The sequence below is a fragment of the Crinia signifera genome, chromosome 6 (assembly GCF_055691185.1).
Source record: "Crinia signifera chromosome 6, ASM5569118v1, whole genome shotgun sequence".
Classification (NCBI taxonomy): domain Eukaryota; kingdom Metazoa; phylum Chordata; class Amphibia; order Anura; family Myobatrachidae; genus Crinia; species Crinia signifera.
The window spans coordinates 3,989,277-4,005,261 of NC_139222.1; the positions used below are offsets into that span (position 1 = coordinate 3,989,277).

At 49.7% G+C, this 15,985-nt stretch overlaps 1 protein-coding gene across 1 annotated transcript in view; it reads left to right on the plus strand.

The window, feature by feature from the left end:
• Positions 1-15,985, plus strand: part of LOC146007410 (uncharacterized) — a 50,336-nt gene that overhangs the window by 2,111 nt on the left and 32,240 nt on the right. Inside the window, exon 3 of the mRNA XM_083145761.1 lies at positions 9,846-11,141. Within this exon, the coding sequence (XP_083001887.1) occupies positions 9,926-11,141 (1,216 nt within the window). The 5' untranslated portion in view covers positions 9,846-9,925. The remainder of the gene's footprint in view (positions 1-9,845; positions 11,142-15,985) is intronic.

The window sequence follows — 15,985 nt, forward strand, 5'->3', positions numbered from 1 at the left end:
CACTCTCTGGTGTAGCTCATACATCAGGTGCCATCAGCCCCTATTATACTCCTGCTCTCCCCCTCACATCATGTCACTGTGTGTTACCAGCCCAGAGATCTGACCAGTCTCCTCCCCGCACTCTCTGGTGTATCTCATACATCAGGAGCCATCAGCCCCTATTATACTCCTGCTCTCCCCCTCACATCATGTCACTGTGTGTTACCAGCCCAGAGATCTGACCAGTCTCCTCCCCGCACTCTCTGGTGTATCTCATACATCAGGTGCCATCAGCCCCTATTATACTCCTGCTCTCCTCCTCACATCATGTCACTGTGTTACCAGCCCAGAGATCTGACCAGTCTCCTCCCCGCACTCTCTGGTGTATCTCATACATCAGGAGCCATCAGCCCCTATTATACTCCTGGTCTCCCCCTCACATCATGTCACTGTGTGTTACCAGCCCAGAGATCTGACCAGTCTCCTCCCCGCACTCTCTGGTGTATCTCATACATCAGGAGCCATCAGCCCCTATTATACTCCTGCTCTCCCCCTCACATCATGTCACTGTGTGTTACCAGCCCAGAGATCTGACCAGTGTCCTCCCCGCACTCTCTGGTGTATCTCATACATCAGGAGCCATCAGCCCCTATTATACTCCTGCTCTCCCCTCACATCATATCACTGTGTGTTACCAGCCCAGAGATCTGACCAGTCTCCTCCCCGCACTCTCTGGTGTATCTCATACATCAGCAGTCATCAGCCCCTATTATACTCCTGCTCTCCCCCTCACATCATGTCACTGTGTGTTACCAGCCCAGAGATCTGACCAGTCTCCTCCCCACACTCTCTGGTGTATCTCATACATCAGGAGCCATCAGCCCCTATTATACTCCTGCTCTCCCCCTCACATCATGTCACTGTGTGTTACCAGCCCAGAGATCTGACCAGTGTCCTCCCCGCACTCTCTGGTGTATCTCATACATCAGGAGCCATCAGCCCCTATTATACTCCTGCTCTCCCCTCACATCATATCACTGTGTGTTACCAGCCCAGAGATCTGACCAGTCTCCTCCCCGCACTCTCTGGTGTATCTCATACATCAGCAGCCATCAGCCCCTATTATACTCCTGCTCTCCCCCTCACATCATGTCACTGTGTTACCAGCCCAGAGATCTGACCAGTCTCCTCCCCGCACTCTCTGGTGTATCTCATACATCAGGAGCCATCAGCCCCTATTATACTCCTGCTCTCCCCCTCACGTCATGTCACTGTGTGTTACCAGCCCAGAGATCTGACCAGTCTCCTCCCCGCACTCTCTGGTGTATCTCATACATCAGGAGCCATCAGCCCCTATTATACTCCTGTTCTCCCCCTCACATCATGTCACTGTGTGTTACCAGCCCAGAGATCTGACCAGTCTCCTCCCCGCTCTCTCTGGTGTATCTCATACATCAGCAGCCATCAGCCCCTATTATACTCCTGCTCTCCCCCTCACATCATGTCACTGTGTGTTACCAGCCCAGAGATCTGACCAGTCTCCTCCCCGCACTCTCTGGTGTATCTCATACATCAGGAGCCACCAGCCCCTATTATACTCCTGCTCTCCCCTCACATCATGTCACTGTGTGTTACCAGCCCAGAGATCTGACCAGTCTCCTCCTTGCACTCTCTGGTGTATCTCATACATCAGGAGCCACCAGCCCCTATTATACTCCTGCTCTCCCCTCACATCATGTCACTGTGTGTTACCAGCCCAGAGATCTGACCAGTCTCCTCCCCGCACTGTCTGGTGTATCTCATACATCAGGAGACACCAGCCCCTATTATACTCCTGCTCTCCCCCTCACATCTTGTCACTGTGTGTTACCAGCCCAGAGATCTGACCAGTCTCCTCCCCGCACTCTCTGGTGTATCTCATACATCAGGAGCCATCAGCCCCTATTATACTCCTGCTCTCCCCTCACATCATGTCACTGTGTGTTACCAGCCCAGAGATCTGACCAGTCTCCTCCCCGCACTCTCTGGTTTATCTCATACATCAGCAGCCATCAGCCCCTATTATACTCCTGCTCTCCCCCTCACATCATGTCACTGTGTGTTACCAGCCCAGAGATCTGACCAGTCTCCTCCCCGCACTCTCTGGTGTATCTCATACATCAGGAGCCATCAGCCCCTATTATACTCCTGCTCTCCCCCTCACATCATGTCACTGTGTGTTACCAGCCCAGAGATCTGACCAGTCTCCTCCCCGCACTCTCTGGTTTATCTCATACATCAGCAGCCATCAGCCCCTATTATACTCCTGCTCTCCCCCTCACATCATGTCACTGTGTGTTACCAGCCCAGAGATCTGACCGGTCTCCTCCCCGCACTCTCTGGTGTATCTCATACATCAGGAGCCATCAGCCCCTATTATACTCCTGCTCTCCCCCTCACATCATGTCACTGTGTGTTACCAGCCCAGAGATCTGACCAGTCTCCTCCCCGCACTCTCTGGTGTATCTCATACATCAGCAGCCATCAGCCCCTATTATACTCCTGCTCTTACATCATGTCACTGTGTGTTACCAGCCCAGAGATCTGACCAGTCTCCTCCCGCACTCTCTGGTGTATCTCATACATCAGGAGCCATCAGCCCCTATTATACTCCTGCTCTCCCCCTCACATCATGTCACTGTGTGTTACCAGCCCAGAGATCTGACCAGTCTCCTCCCCGCACTCTCTGGTGTATAATCCGGGCATAAATCTGTAAGGATCGTATACAGCTCAGTGAGATCCGGTCAGAGCTCTGTGTGGATCAGGTGACGGCTCTGTGTGGATCATATACAGATCTGTGAGATCTCTTCATGGTTCTTTCCACAAAAGTGCTTAAAATTAACGTTTAAAAATAATAGTGTGGGGTCCTCCATCCGAGCATAACCAGCCCCGGGCTCTTTAGTTTCCCAAATACGGAGGGAAAATAAGTGTTCAGGTACACCATATTTAAGAAATAAGCACCGCAGTGCAATGCCACACTCGGGGAACACTTTTTATGCAAGGTCCCCTGGCCGAAACATTATCACTGTGGCTGGTCAGACATTGGTGGGGTCCCTGGGAGATTGGGGACCCCCCTGTACCATTATCCCTCCTCCTCCACCAGCCCCCGTAACATTATCCCTCCTCCACCAGCCCCCATATCATTATCCCTCCTCCACCAGCCCCCGTAACATTATCCCTCCTCCACCAGCCCCCGTACCATTATCCCTCCTCCACCACTCCCCCGTACCATTATCCCTCCTCCACCAGCCCCCGTTCCATTATCCCTCCTCCTCCAGCCCCCGTACCATTATCCCCCCCTCCACCAGCCCCCTTACCATTATCTTTCCTTGTCAGGGTCCATGGGTCCCACAGGGGACATCGGGGGTTGTAGGCGGATCCAGGGGGTCCGAGGCACCAATCAGCAAAGCTCTTAAAGGTTTTACCCAGCATGCCCGGGCCCTCTCCCCTACAACCCCGCCTCCAGGCTACTGCCGCCAGTTTTTAGTTGGTGCCTGCAGGAAGCAGACGCACCTGTAATCAGCAGGAATCACCTCTTTGGGGTGATTCCAGAAGAAGCTTTTTATTTTTAAAACTGCCGCTCCGACGGCAGAAGCCGCTTTGCGGCAGAGGACGCTCCCCGCTGTCAGTGATTGACGGCGGGGTGAGCGTCTCCATCACTCCTCCCGGCGCCGACCTCCTCAGAACATCTTGAGGCAGACGGCGGGGGTGACGTCAGCGCCTAGCACCGCCGGACGTCTCCCTCCTGACAGTGTGGCCGGACCAGGAGCAGGTAAGGCTTCCTATGGAAGCACAAACCGCTGTCTTACCGCGGTGTGCTGGGAGACGCCCGCGGTAGCTGGCGTGGGCACTCGCTGCGGCCAGGGACCCCACTAGACCACCGGGGACAGAGCGGCAGGCTGGGTCTGGGGGGACCCATTTTATCATTGGCTCTTACGCTCCGGTGGGGGAAGTCCAGCAAGGGGAGGTGGCGCTTGGCCTGCAGTCCCTCCCCCAGCTTTGGCGCCAATCTCCACGAGATCTGCCGTCCATTAGCTGAACCCGTTTGTACCCGCCCCCCCTCTCTTTGACCAGCGCCATTACAGCAGCACGCAGGTCTCCAGAGGTCGGGCACATCTCTCTCCCCTGTGAAACCGGCTACAGGCTAAGTAGTACTTTTCACAGCCACCCTCATTCCCCCTTTGCTCCATAGAGTACTGTGGTTGATCTAGGGTGTGTTAGCTTATCTATATTGCCTAATATAGTGTGTATGTGACTTTGTGCTAGCACTTTTTTTCTCTGTCAGTTTTTTTTTCTTAAACTATCCACTTTATTTCTAAGTGAGGTTTTTACCTCAGAGGTCACATACTGTCAGTGGATCACTCTAGGTCCTCTTGTACTGAGTTACCTACTGTGCACTGTACCCCCCTATTGGGAGTGTTCACACTATGTCCAAACGGGGGCGCAACCAGACAGAATCTCCCTTGCTCTTGTCTTGCAAGAGCTGCGCTGCAGGTCTGTCTGACATGGATGTCATCCAGGATGGGCTATGTGTCAATTGCTTTACCCCTTCTGACCAACCCCAGTCCTCGGGGGCCCCTCAACCACCATGGGCAGCCTTTCAACAGCTGTTGGGCACCCTGGTGGATCGTCTCCCTAATGCGGTAGCACCCCCTGTAGTACAGCCCCCCCCACCATGGGTGGATGCTCTGTCGACCACGGTGCAGACCTTGCAGCTGACTACGGCAGCTATGCAGAAGCTACTGCCACATGCTGCACAACCCAGTAGATCCTTGATAAATCCGTTACTACCGGTAACCAGGGATGGCTCTGATGACACAGACGATGGCGGGGATGACCCCGATAACGCAGACCCTGATACTGCAGATGACGATCAGGATGACCCTATGCATACTGATCCTCCCGCCTCTCAGGCTGAGACCCCTGACATAGCAGGCCTTATTTATGCTATCCGGGAGGTTCTTCTGTCAGACGCAGATGAACCTGAACCCACTGCTAAGACCAGGGACGTCTTCAAAAAGCAGAAGGTAGTTAAAGCCCAGTTCCCTCATTCTGATCATTTATCAGAAATCAGGAGAGATCAATGGGAGGCTTTGGGGAAGAGAGCCAACATATCTAAAAAGATGTTGGCTAGATACCCGCTCCCGCCAGAGGATTGTACTCCATGGGAAATCCCTCCCACAGTGGATGCGCACGTGTCCAGGCTGGTTAAACCGTCAGTGCTCCCGGTAGCCTCAGGGTCAGCCCTGAAGGACCAGACAGACAGACGACTGGAAAATGCTCTCAAGGCAGCATTTTCCTACTCAGGGGCAGTTCAGAGGCCTACCATTGCAGCTACTTGGGCGGCAAAGGCCATTTCACCTTGGTTACAAGTAATAGAGGATGAATTGGCCCCAGTCGCATCTGAGGATGCAAGGCTGTGTATGCAACACATTAAACATGCAGCAACATACATCATGGATGCTATGTCGGACGCCGGCACTCTAGCTGCCAGAGCCTCCGCTAGCTCAGTGCTGGCACGCCGGATCATCTGGCTTCGGTCATGGAAGGCGGACCTAGAGTCAAAAAGGACTCTGGAACGCTTACCCTTTAAAGGGGAAAACTTATTCGGGGAGGAGTTAAATAAAATTGTGGCTTCCTTGGCGTCAGCTAAGACAGCCTGCCTCCCTACGGCTCTACCTCAAAGGCCTAGGACCCGGCCCTTTCGCCCACAAGGCAAGGCCAGAGGCCAGTCCTACACCAGACCCTCGCCCGCTCATAAGACTGGCAAACCCAAGCCCAAGCAGCCTTGGGCCGCCAGACAGGCTCCCCCCAAGGCCAACAAGCCTTCCGCATGACGGGGCCAGCCTCCCACAGGCGGACCCCCAAGTGGGAGGCAGACTCCTGTACTTCGCTCACCAGTGGCTATCCACTACAAAGGATGCCTGGGTGAGGGAGGTAGTGTCGCAGGGGTACGCCATATCCTTCTCAAAGCCCCCCCCAAGAAGGTTCTTCTGCACGGGTCTCCCAAAAGACCCATGCAAAGCAGAACATATGAGGATCATCCTACAGAACTTACTTCGGTCGCGGGTCATTGTTCCCGTGCCAGGGCACCAGAGAGGCCTCGGCTTCTACTCAACCTTGTTTCTGGTGCCAAAACCAAATGGTACGTTCCGTCCCATTCTAAACCTCAAAGCTCTGAACAAGGTGGTAAAAGTCACAAAGTTCAGGATGGAGACCTTGAGGACCATCATCCTGGCCCTAGAGGAGGGGGATTTCATGGTCTCTCTAGATATCAGAGACGCATACCTCCACATCCCCATCCTACCGGCCCATCAGAAGTATCTGCGTTTTGCGATTCTGAAGAGCCACTACCAGTTTCAGGCCCTTCCATTCGGCCTAGCAACGGCGCCAAGGATTTTTACAAAAGTGATGGCAATAATGGCGGAATCAGGGTCTTCCCCCTACTTGGACGACCTGTTGCTTGTAGCCAAGTCACCAGAGGTCCTAACATCCCACTTGCAGACAACGATCTCCATGTTACAGGCTCACGGGTGGCTCCTCAACTGGGAGAAATCGTCCATGATCCCCTCCCAAAGAATGCTGCATCTGGGAGCACTACTGGACACCAGAGCCTTGCGACTGTTTCTCCCAAACGACAAGGCCAGGGATCTAATACAGAGAATTCAGACCTTTGCGCAGAGACCAAGAGTCTCGGTGCACTGGGCCATGAAAATATTGGGACGGATGGTGTCCACATTCGACATGGTCGAGTGGGCCCAGTTCCACTCCCGTCCACTCCAGGGTCTTGTCCTGGCGAAATGGGATGGCTTACCACAACACGTCAAAGATTCACTCCTGTGGTGGGAACAGATGGACCACCTAAACCAGGGGAGACTATTCTGGTTCAGGGAATGGATAGTACTAACCTCAGACGCCAGCCTGCGAGGCTGGGGGGCAGTAGTAGGATCCCGGTCCTTGCAAGGCGTGTGGACCGCACCAGAGTCTCGCTTATCCATCAATGTTCTAGAGATTCGAGCAGCCTACAATGCCCTACTTCAGTCTCAGGATCTGTTACAGGGAAAACCTGTTCAGATCAGGTCGGACAACGCCACGGCGGTGGCATACATAAACCGCCAGGGAGGAACACGAAGTGTCGCCGCTCTCCGGGAGGTCTCCAGGATCCTCACCTGGTCGGAGGAACATCTCCTAGCGGCAGTCTTCATCCCAGGAGTCCTGAACTGGGAAGCGGACTTCCTGAGCCGACAGGATATCCACCCGGGGGAGTGGTCCCTACACCCGGAGGTGTTTGTCAGTCTGACGCAAGTCTGGGGCACGCCAGACGTAGACCTCATGGCGTCCAGACACAACTTCAAAGTCCCATGCTTCGGAGCAAGGACCAGGGACCCTCAGGCCTACTTCACGGATGCCCTGTCCGTACCGTGGAAGTTTCACCTCCCATACGTGTTCCCTCCGATAAACATGATCCCCAGGGTGATCAGAAAGTTCAGGCAAGAAGGAGGAACCCTCCTTCTCATCGCGCCAGACTGGCCACGCAGACACTGGTACGTGGACCTACAACAACTGTCACAGCAGCCCCCCTGGCCATTGCCTCTTCGTCAAGATCTGTTGAGTCAGGGGCCATGTCTTCATCCGGACCCTCAGCGCCTGTCTTTGACGGCGTGGCTCTTGAAATTGCCTTTATTAAAGAGCAAGGGTTTTTCTGACAAGGTGGCTAAGACGATGATCCAGGCTCGCAAGCCAGCATCTTCAAAGATATACTACCGGACTTGGCATTCCTTTTTTACTTGGTGCAGTTCTAATAAATACGACCCCAAGATTTTCAACAGCTAGGATATTGGCCTTCCTTCAAAATGGATTGGACTTAGGACTAAGACTGGCTTCTCTGAAAGTCCAGATCTCAGCCCTTTAAGTATGGTTTCAGAGAAAGATTTCATTCTTACCTGACATACGCACATTCTTACAGGGAGTGGTACACATACAGCCTCCCTTTGTTCCCCCCACGAATCCGTGGGACTTATCTTTAGTACTTCAAGCTCTAACCAAACCACCGTTTGAACCACTATCATCAGTGGAGCTTAAATGGCTGACAGCCAAAACTGTCTTCCTCCTGGCCATTGCCTCCGCACGCAGGGTGTCGGATCTATCTGCACTATCGTGTAAATCACCCTTCCTAGTGTTCCACAGTGACAGGGCAGTGTTACGGACTAAGTTTTCCTACCTGCCCAAGGTTGTGTCAAAATTCCATGTCAACCAGGAAATCGTGGTACCTGCATTCACCTCAGATGACCTTTCATCTGATGAAAAATTGCTTGATGTGGTCAGAGCTTTGACCATCTATATCGACCGCACTAAATCGGTCAGGAAATCAGATTCCCTCTTTGTGTTATATGGTTTTCACAAAAAGGGTTGGCCAGCGGGTAAACAAACCATTGCCCGCTGGATCCGCATGGCTATACACCAGGCATATCTTCAGTCTAACAGGCCCATTCCGGTTGCTATCAGGGCACACTCTACTAGAGCGGTTGGTCCTTCATGGGCAGCGAGCAGGGGTGCTTCTGCCGAACAGCTGTGCAAGGCTGCAACGTGGTCATCCGTACAGACCTTTATTAAGTTCTACGCCTTTGACACGTTCGCCTCCCAGGATGCCTCCTTCGGTCGTCGGGTTCTGCTGACACCTCAGACAAATTCCCTCCCTTAATTACGGCTTGTGACATCCCCGATGTCCCCTGTGGGACCCATGGACCCTGACAAGGAAAAGGAGAGTTATGGTAGACCTACCTTTGTTAACTCCCTTTCCTTGAAGTCCATGGGAACCACAGGGCGCCCACCCTTTTAAATTTGCCACTGAGGTTCACCTTTACGTGATGTTCTGATACTGTGACCCGTTCCGACCATTCCATATTCATGCTATGTATGTATGAGTTCTGGGCATATGTGTTCTCTGTCCTCTTCTCTTCTCCGCTTCCTGCTCTCGGCTTGTTACCAAAAACTGGCGGCAGTAGCCTGGAGGCGGGGTTGTAGGGGAGAGGGCCTGGGCATGCTGGGTAAAACCTTTAAGAGCTTCGCTGATTGGTGCCTCGGATCCCCTGGGTCCGCCTACAACCCCCGATGTCCCCTGTGGTTCCCATGGACTTCAAGGAAAGGGAGTTAACAAAGGTAGGTCTACCATAACTCTCCTTATCCTCCACCAGCCCCCGTACTATTATCCCTCCTCCACCAGCCCCGTACTATTATCCCTCCTCCACCAGCCCCCGTACCATTATCCCCCCCCCCTCCTTTAGCCCCCATACCATTATCCCTCCTCCTCCAGCCCCGTACCATTATCCCTCCTCCTCCAGCCCCGTACCATTATCCCTCCTCCTCCAGCCCCGTACCATTATCCCTCCTCCACCAGCCCCCCCGTACCATTATCCCTCCTCCACCAGCCCCCCCGTACCATTATCCCTCCTCCACCAGCCCCCCCGTACCATTATCCCTCCTCCACCATCCCCTGTACCATTATCCCTCCTCCACCAGCCCCTGTACCATTATCCCTCCTCCGCCAGCCCCCGTACCATTATCCCTCCTCCACCAGCCCCCCGTACCATTATCCCTCCTCCCCCATTTCCCCCACCTTGTATGGTATTAGTGCTCCCGGTGGATCTGTAGGGCCTTCAGGGCTTGGTCACCACCAGACTCTACTACTTGGTGGTCACCTCCTGAGATCATTGTGCTCTATATAATGTTGTCATTCAATTAATTTATCAAAGCCTCGTAATCTTATGTCATCTATATGCCATCATGTCTAATTATTGTTAATTGGAATTGTTACATTTTATTCCCAGCAGATGGATGTAACAGCCGGAATGTCTCCGAGGATCACCTAGTTTTATCTCCAGATGGTGAAATAGAAAATAACATCCAAATGGAAGAAAGGCCTATCTCCCCAGTTATATCGTCTGACCTTTCCGATCATGGGAAATGTTTTCCTGATAACTCTGGTATTGGTAGATCTGTTACATCTATTAAAGCAGGTGCAATGCTTCATTGTAAAGATTACAATTGTTCTACACAGAACAACCCGATTATTACCCATCAGCCAGCTAAAGCAGGTGAGAGAACATTTCCATGTACTGAGTGTGGGAAATGTTTTCCGCACAAATCACATCTTATTAGACATCAGAAAAGTCATACAGGTGAGAAACCATTTCTATGTACTGAGTGTGGGAAATGTTTTAAAAGTAAATCATATTTTGTTAGTCATCAGAGAAGTCACAAAGGTGAGAAGCCATTTCCATGTACTGAGTGTGAGAAATGTTTTACAAGCAAATCAGAGCTTGCTAGACATTTGAAATATCACATGGGTCAGAAACCATTTCTATGCTGTGAGTGTGGGAAAAGTTTTACACAGGAAAAATATCTTGTTGCACATGTGAAAAAACATACAGGTGAGAAGCCATTTCCATGTCCTGAGTGTGGAAAACATTTTGAACACAAATCATATCTTGTTAGACATCAGAGAAGTCACACCGGTGAGAAGCCATTTCCATGTACTGAGTGTGAGAAATGTTTTGCAAGCAAATCAGAGTTTGTTAAACATCAGAGATATCACACAGGTGAGAGGCCATTCCAATGCTCTTTGTGTGGGAAATGTTTTACATTGAAATCAGATCTTGTTAAACATAATAGAAGTCACACAGGTGAGAAGCCATTTCAATGCTCTGACTGTGGGAAATGTTTTTCCATGAAATCGCATCTTGTTATACATCAGAGAAGTCACACAGGTGAGAGACCATGTATATGCCCTGAGTGTGGGAAATGTTTTACACAGAAATCAGATCTTATTAGACATCAGAGAATTCACTCAGGTGACAAGCCATTTTCATGCTCTACGTGTGGGAAATGTTTTACCTTGAATGCAAATCTTGTTACACATCAGAGAAGTCACACAGGTGACAAGCCATTTTCATGCTCTGTGTGTGGGAAATGTTTTAAACACAGACCACATCTTGTTAGACATCAACGAAATCACACAGGAGAGAAGCCGTTTCCATGCTCTGAGTGCGGGAAATGTTTTACATGTAAATATCATCTTAATAGACATAAAAAGACTCATATAGGTCAGAAACTATTTTTAAGTACTTAGGGGTACATTTACATAAGATGGGAGTGTTCTACCAATCAGATTCTATGGGGTAAATTTATGAATGTCGGCCATATATGGTCTAAAAATACGAATGGAGAATATGGAAAATTTACAATCTTGCCGCTGTCTTCAGATTCTTATTTTCTGAAGTCTTAGCTGTTTGGTTTTTGGTGCAGCCAAATACGTACAAGCCATCAGCATTGTACCAGTGTAAGAAAAAAACGAAAACAGAATAAACAAATAATTAAAAAAATGACATGGGGTCCCCATTCCTGGCTATAGCCAGCCCCGGGCTCATTGACGACTGGTGTCACTTGTATTTTGAAAACCAGCACCAGGCCCAGCCAGCACGGTAATGCCACACCTGGGGAAGACTTTTTATACAAGTTCCTGACTGATCAGCCTGGGACCCTGTGGGTGTGAGGACCTTCCATGCCACCCTCAGCCCAGGCTGGAGCCCGGAGCTGTGCCTGGTGCCCCTGGGCAGTGGGCTCTACGCTATTGGGTTAAGTTGTGGAATTACAATATTTATATTAGGACTGATAGCCATAACACGTAAATATTGTAGTTCCACAACTTAACCCAATAGCTTAAAACTCTAAAGTCCTGGACACATGCATCGATTTTTGCCTATTTTCGATACGATTTTGCTTACAGAAGCAAAATCGAATCCACATCGAATGGTTTTTAGGACACTTTCGATCTGCATTCGATTCGATGCGCGCTCCCGTTTTCTCGAAATCGAACAGAAAAATCTACTGCGCAGCCAAGGAAATATCGAATTGGATCTAGTAAATCGAATGTGTACACTGTACCATGAAGGTAAATCAAATTCGATATCGAAATCGATATCTAATGCAAAAGTACAGATCTAATGCCAAATTGAATGGGAAGATCTAATGCCAGATCTAATAGAAAATTGAATCTAAAGCAAAACGAAGCGTGTGTACACAGCTTATGTCCCAGCAAGCCTCCCTGCATGCAGGGACTTGGAGAACCACAAGTCCCTGCATGGCAGCCATTAAAGGGCCCGCTGGGTCTTGCAGTTCCAAAACGTAACCAGCAGTCCAATAAATCACACATACACCATAGAAAATAAGAGTTTCTTACACACTACAATCACTCATGAATACTTACCTACAGGGTGCACCGCAGGCCAGTCCTCTTCTCCAGGAGGAATCCATTGGAGCACCAGTGAAAGGAAATTATACTCACCTTGTCCCACGGCAGAGATCGGTCCTCTTTGTTCCAAAGTAGGCATCCACAAGTTACAATAAAAACTGATGGGGCTTACACTTGCGGCTCCTTCCCTATACTGAGGGTTATCCCTGTGATGTCATGCACCAGGTCTTTCCCCAGCCAATCAGTAGCGGGCTCCGGGGGAGTGCTGCAGCTGATTGGCTGTTCGTGGCTCCATAGTAGCCCATGTTAAATTGCCATCAGTCCTGTATCCACCGACCAGGGACAGCCCTGGGCTTACCCCTATATATTAGCTTCTAGAAGGTGCTACATAAATAAGTAGCATAATCTGCACCTGTGACGCCGCGGTCGCTGCACCTGTGACGCCGCGGTCGCTGCACCTGTGACGCCGCGGTCGCTGCACCTGTGACGCCGCGGTCGCTGCACCTGTGACGCCGCGGTCGCTGCACCTGTGACGCCGCGGTCGCTGCACCTGTGACGCCGCGGTCGCTGCACCTGTGACGCCGCGGTCGCTCCACCTGTGACGCCGCCGTCGCTCCACCTGTGACGCCGCCGTCGCTCCACCTGTGACGCCGCCGTCACTCCACCTGTGACGCCGCCGTCACTCCACCTGTGACACCGCGGTCACTACACCTGTGATACCCTTTCTGTGAATTTCTTTAGTAGATTAGTGCGATTGTGTATCTTGTATATTAAACCTTCATTTCTTATGTTTATACATATTCTACTGTGAATTATTGTGGATCCGAATTCGCTTTCATGTATCTGTTCCCCTCTTACTTATTACTTGGTGAATTATTATTGGTTTCCCCCATATATTGTGCAGAGGGAGAGACTTTATCCACTTGTTCCATATGTCATTAAATGTCATTATCCTGCTCCTACCAATGTGTGCGTGTGTTTCCTGTAAGACCCCAAATTCTGAGGAATCTCCATTAAATTGTGTATCTATTGCGCTTCTCCGTTGCTGAGATCTGAAGAAGTGGGTTGTGGGTAAGGACCATCAGTGCCGCAGCTTGGATGAAGGATTAGACTCCATTATCTAGATATAGTGACTGTACCACTTTTTTTAGAGCCAGGTTCATCTAGCCTGCCTATGTCATTTGTCCCGCCAACTCGCCACAGCGCACGGAAGCACAATACATCGCACAGCGTGGCGTATGGCGTTACCGAAGGAGTGCAATACCAGTGATCATCCACCAGATGTCGCTTTCTGAAATCACCACTGCACATGCGTCAGATGTCTAATGCAAAGCTATAGCAAAAGAATCCGCATTGCGTGTGCATGACGTGTCCTCTGAAATGCCCTGTAGCGCAAGAAGTACTTTACCGTACATGACTGTACTGCTCAGTACATACTAAGGCATAGACGTGCGTCTCATGGGGGTTGCTAATTTATGGGTTTCTTAAGAAGCTTGCTGTGGTACACAGGATGTGTTCTCTACTGTAGGCGTGCAACATTAAGGAGTACAGTACTTTGCACAGATACGTCACTGCTGCAGTCCTACAGCACCAAGCACTGCCCCAGCCAGCGCACACATGACGGGCAGCCCACTGAGTATACAGTACTGCATTCATTCTGTTATTCCATCTTTGCAGTACAGTAACGCTGCTCTGGCTAAATGGTACAGTAAATGACACTGTACCGTACAGTACCTCTTGTGCTTCCAATGTCACAGAATCAGGCCTGTCGTATAAGGAGGGATCACGACCCCACTCAGCCTACAGTACTGTACCACACCTCCATTATGGCTGGGTTTCCATCCCAGTAAGTGTGTGTGCATTGCACAGTATAGTACGTTTTGTCAGGATACAGGATAGTACTGTACAGTCTGCCTGTGATACTGTACTGTACACAGCAGCCTTACTAGAAGTGGATGCACAGCACTGTACTGTGCAATTACAAATACTATGGGTGAGATTTAATAGGATGAGAGATTCAGAAAGTGAGAGATTTGGGAAGAAATCTCCAGTTTTTTTAAAGCGGCAATCATTTACACGTCAAAATCAAACTGGTTTTGCAGTGTAAATGATTGCCGCTTTAAAAAACCTGGAGATTTCTTCCCAAATCTCTCACTTTCTGAATCTCTCATCCTATTAAATCTCACCCTGTATGTTTTGTGTCACTGAGGACCAGATGTAGCGAGCTTCAAATCGTGATGAATTGGAGAGTGAGAAACAGCCAGCCAATCAGCTCGCAACCGTCATGTTACAGGCTGGGTTTGAAAAATGACAGGTTGGTGCTCATCAGGAAAAAAAAACTCGGGTGGGGTGCATGCTAGATCCCAAGGAATTATCGTCTTCTAATACAGTTAATGCTACGCCTCTATTAGCCTGCGACTATACAGCTAAACTGATTGCGCCAACAGGATTGAACTAATGGTGTTGACCATCATATTTCCGTAATGCCGATATCCCATCGGTATTCCTGGTATATCGCTCGATATGAGTTGGTAATGAGGATATAACCATAGGTCAAATATATCATACAAATCAAACGAAACTATTATACAAACGTTTCTTTCCAATCTTTACATGGAATCGCCCTGTAATTACGTATTATTGTCTAATGGATTTATAGCGAGACGATACAATTCCTCTATACACCGATATCATGGTGCTTGTCTATTAATAAATCATATCCCCGAAGTGTTTGTGTGAGATTCTTATATATCTAATAACTGATTATTCAGTGTAAACCATTCGGCGTCAAGACGACATCAACCGTACGACCGAGGGGGTGATGTGCTCTATATCATGTGGGTGTAATCCAAGGTATGACCCCTCAAACAGCGTCTTCTGGAACATACAGGCTCATTCCGCAATGCCCAAACTGATCTCGGGGACTGTAAGAAGATGACGTCATTTGTGAGACATTTCTCCTCACAACTTGGAAGCTCATTCAAAGGATTCAAAGTATGTGGACTTGGGAAAAAATCAAACTGGGTATTGGGGGGGGGGGGGGGGGGTGTACTAAAATGGAGATATACATACTGGGTGACCAATAGTTCTATACTATAAATCATAATAAAAATGAATACAGATTATATTACAATTTGGGGAATGTATGTGATGGATGCACAAGTCAGCTCGCACTTCCCACCAACCTACTAAATGGAACCAATCAATACTTACATAAGACTTCGGAAATATATTATTATTTCCGAGGAATATTAGTACGGTCATGGGTGAAAAACTCCGGAAAGACTTATAGGAATAAAAAAAACAAGAACATTTTGTTCTTCTATGTCATTTATTGTTTTTTTATTTGTTTTTCGCATTTTTTGGGGGGTGTGGGATCTTTAAGACTATCGCCAATTGAAATAATAACTAAAATATGGGCTATTCTTTCAGACAGAGGGTCTGGGGGCTCCCAGCAGCTTACAGAGGTGCTGGGCATGCCCCCACAGTGGTGGAAAATGGGGGGCATTAGATGGGTGACTGCCACTCAAAAAAATAAATGAATGTGATTGGGCAATTTTTTATACATCAATACACAACCGGGCAGCAAGAGCACGCTGCCGTGTGACCAAGCCCACAGCGAAACGTACGTCGCAGTCTAGCCGGTCACGTGTGTGACAGGAGCGGTACATATCCTATCGCCGCGCAGCGGCATTTAATAACCGCTCACTGGTTGGA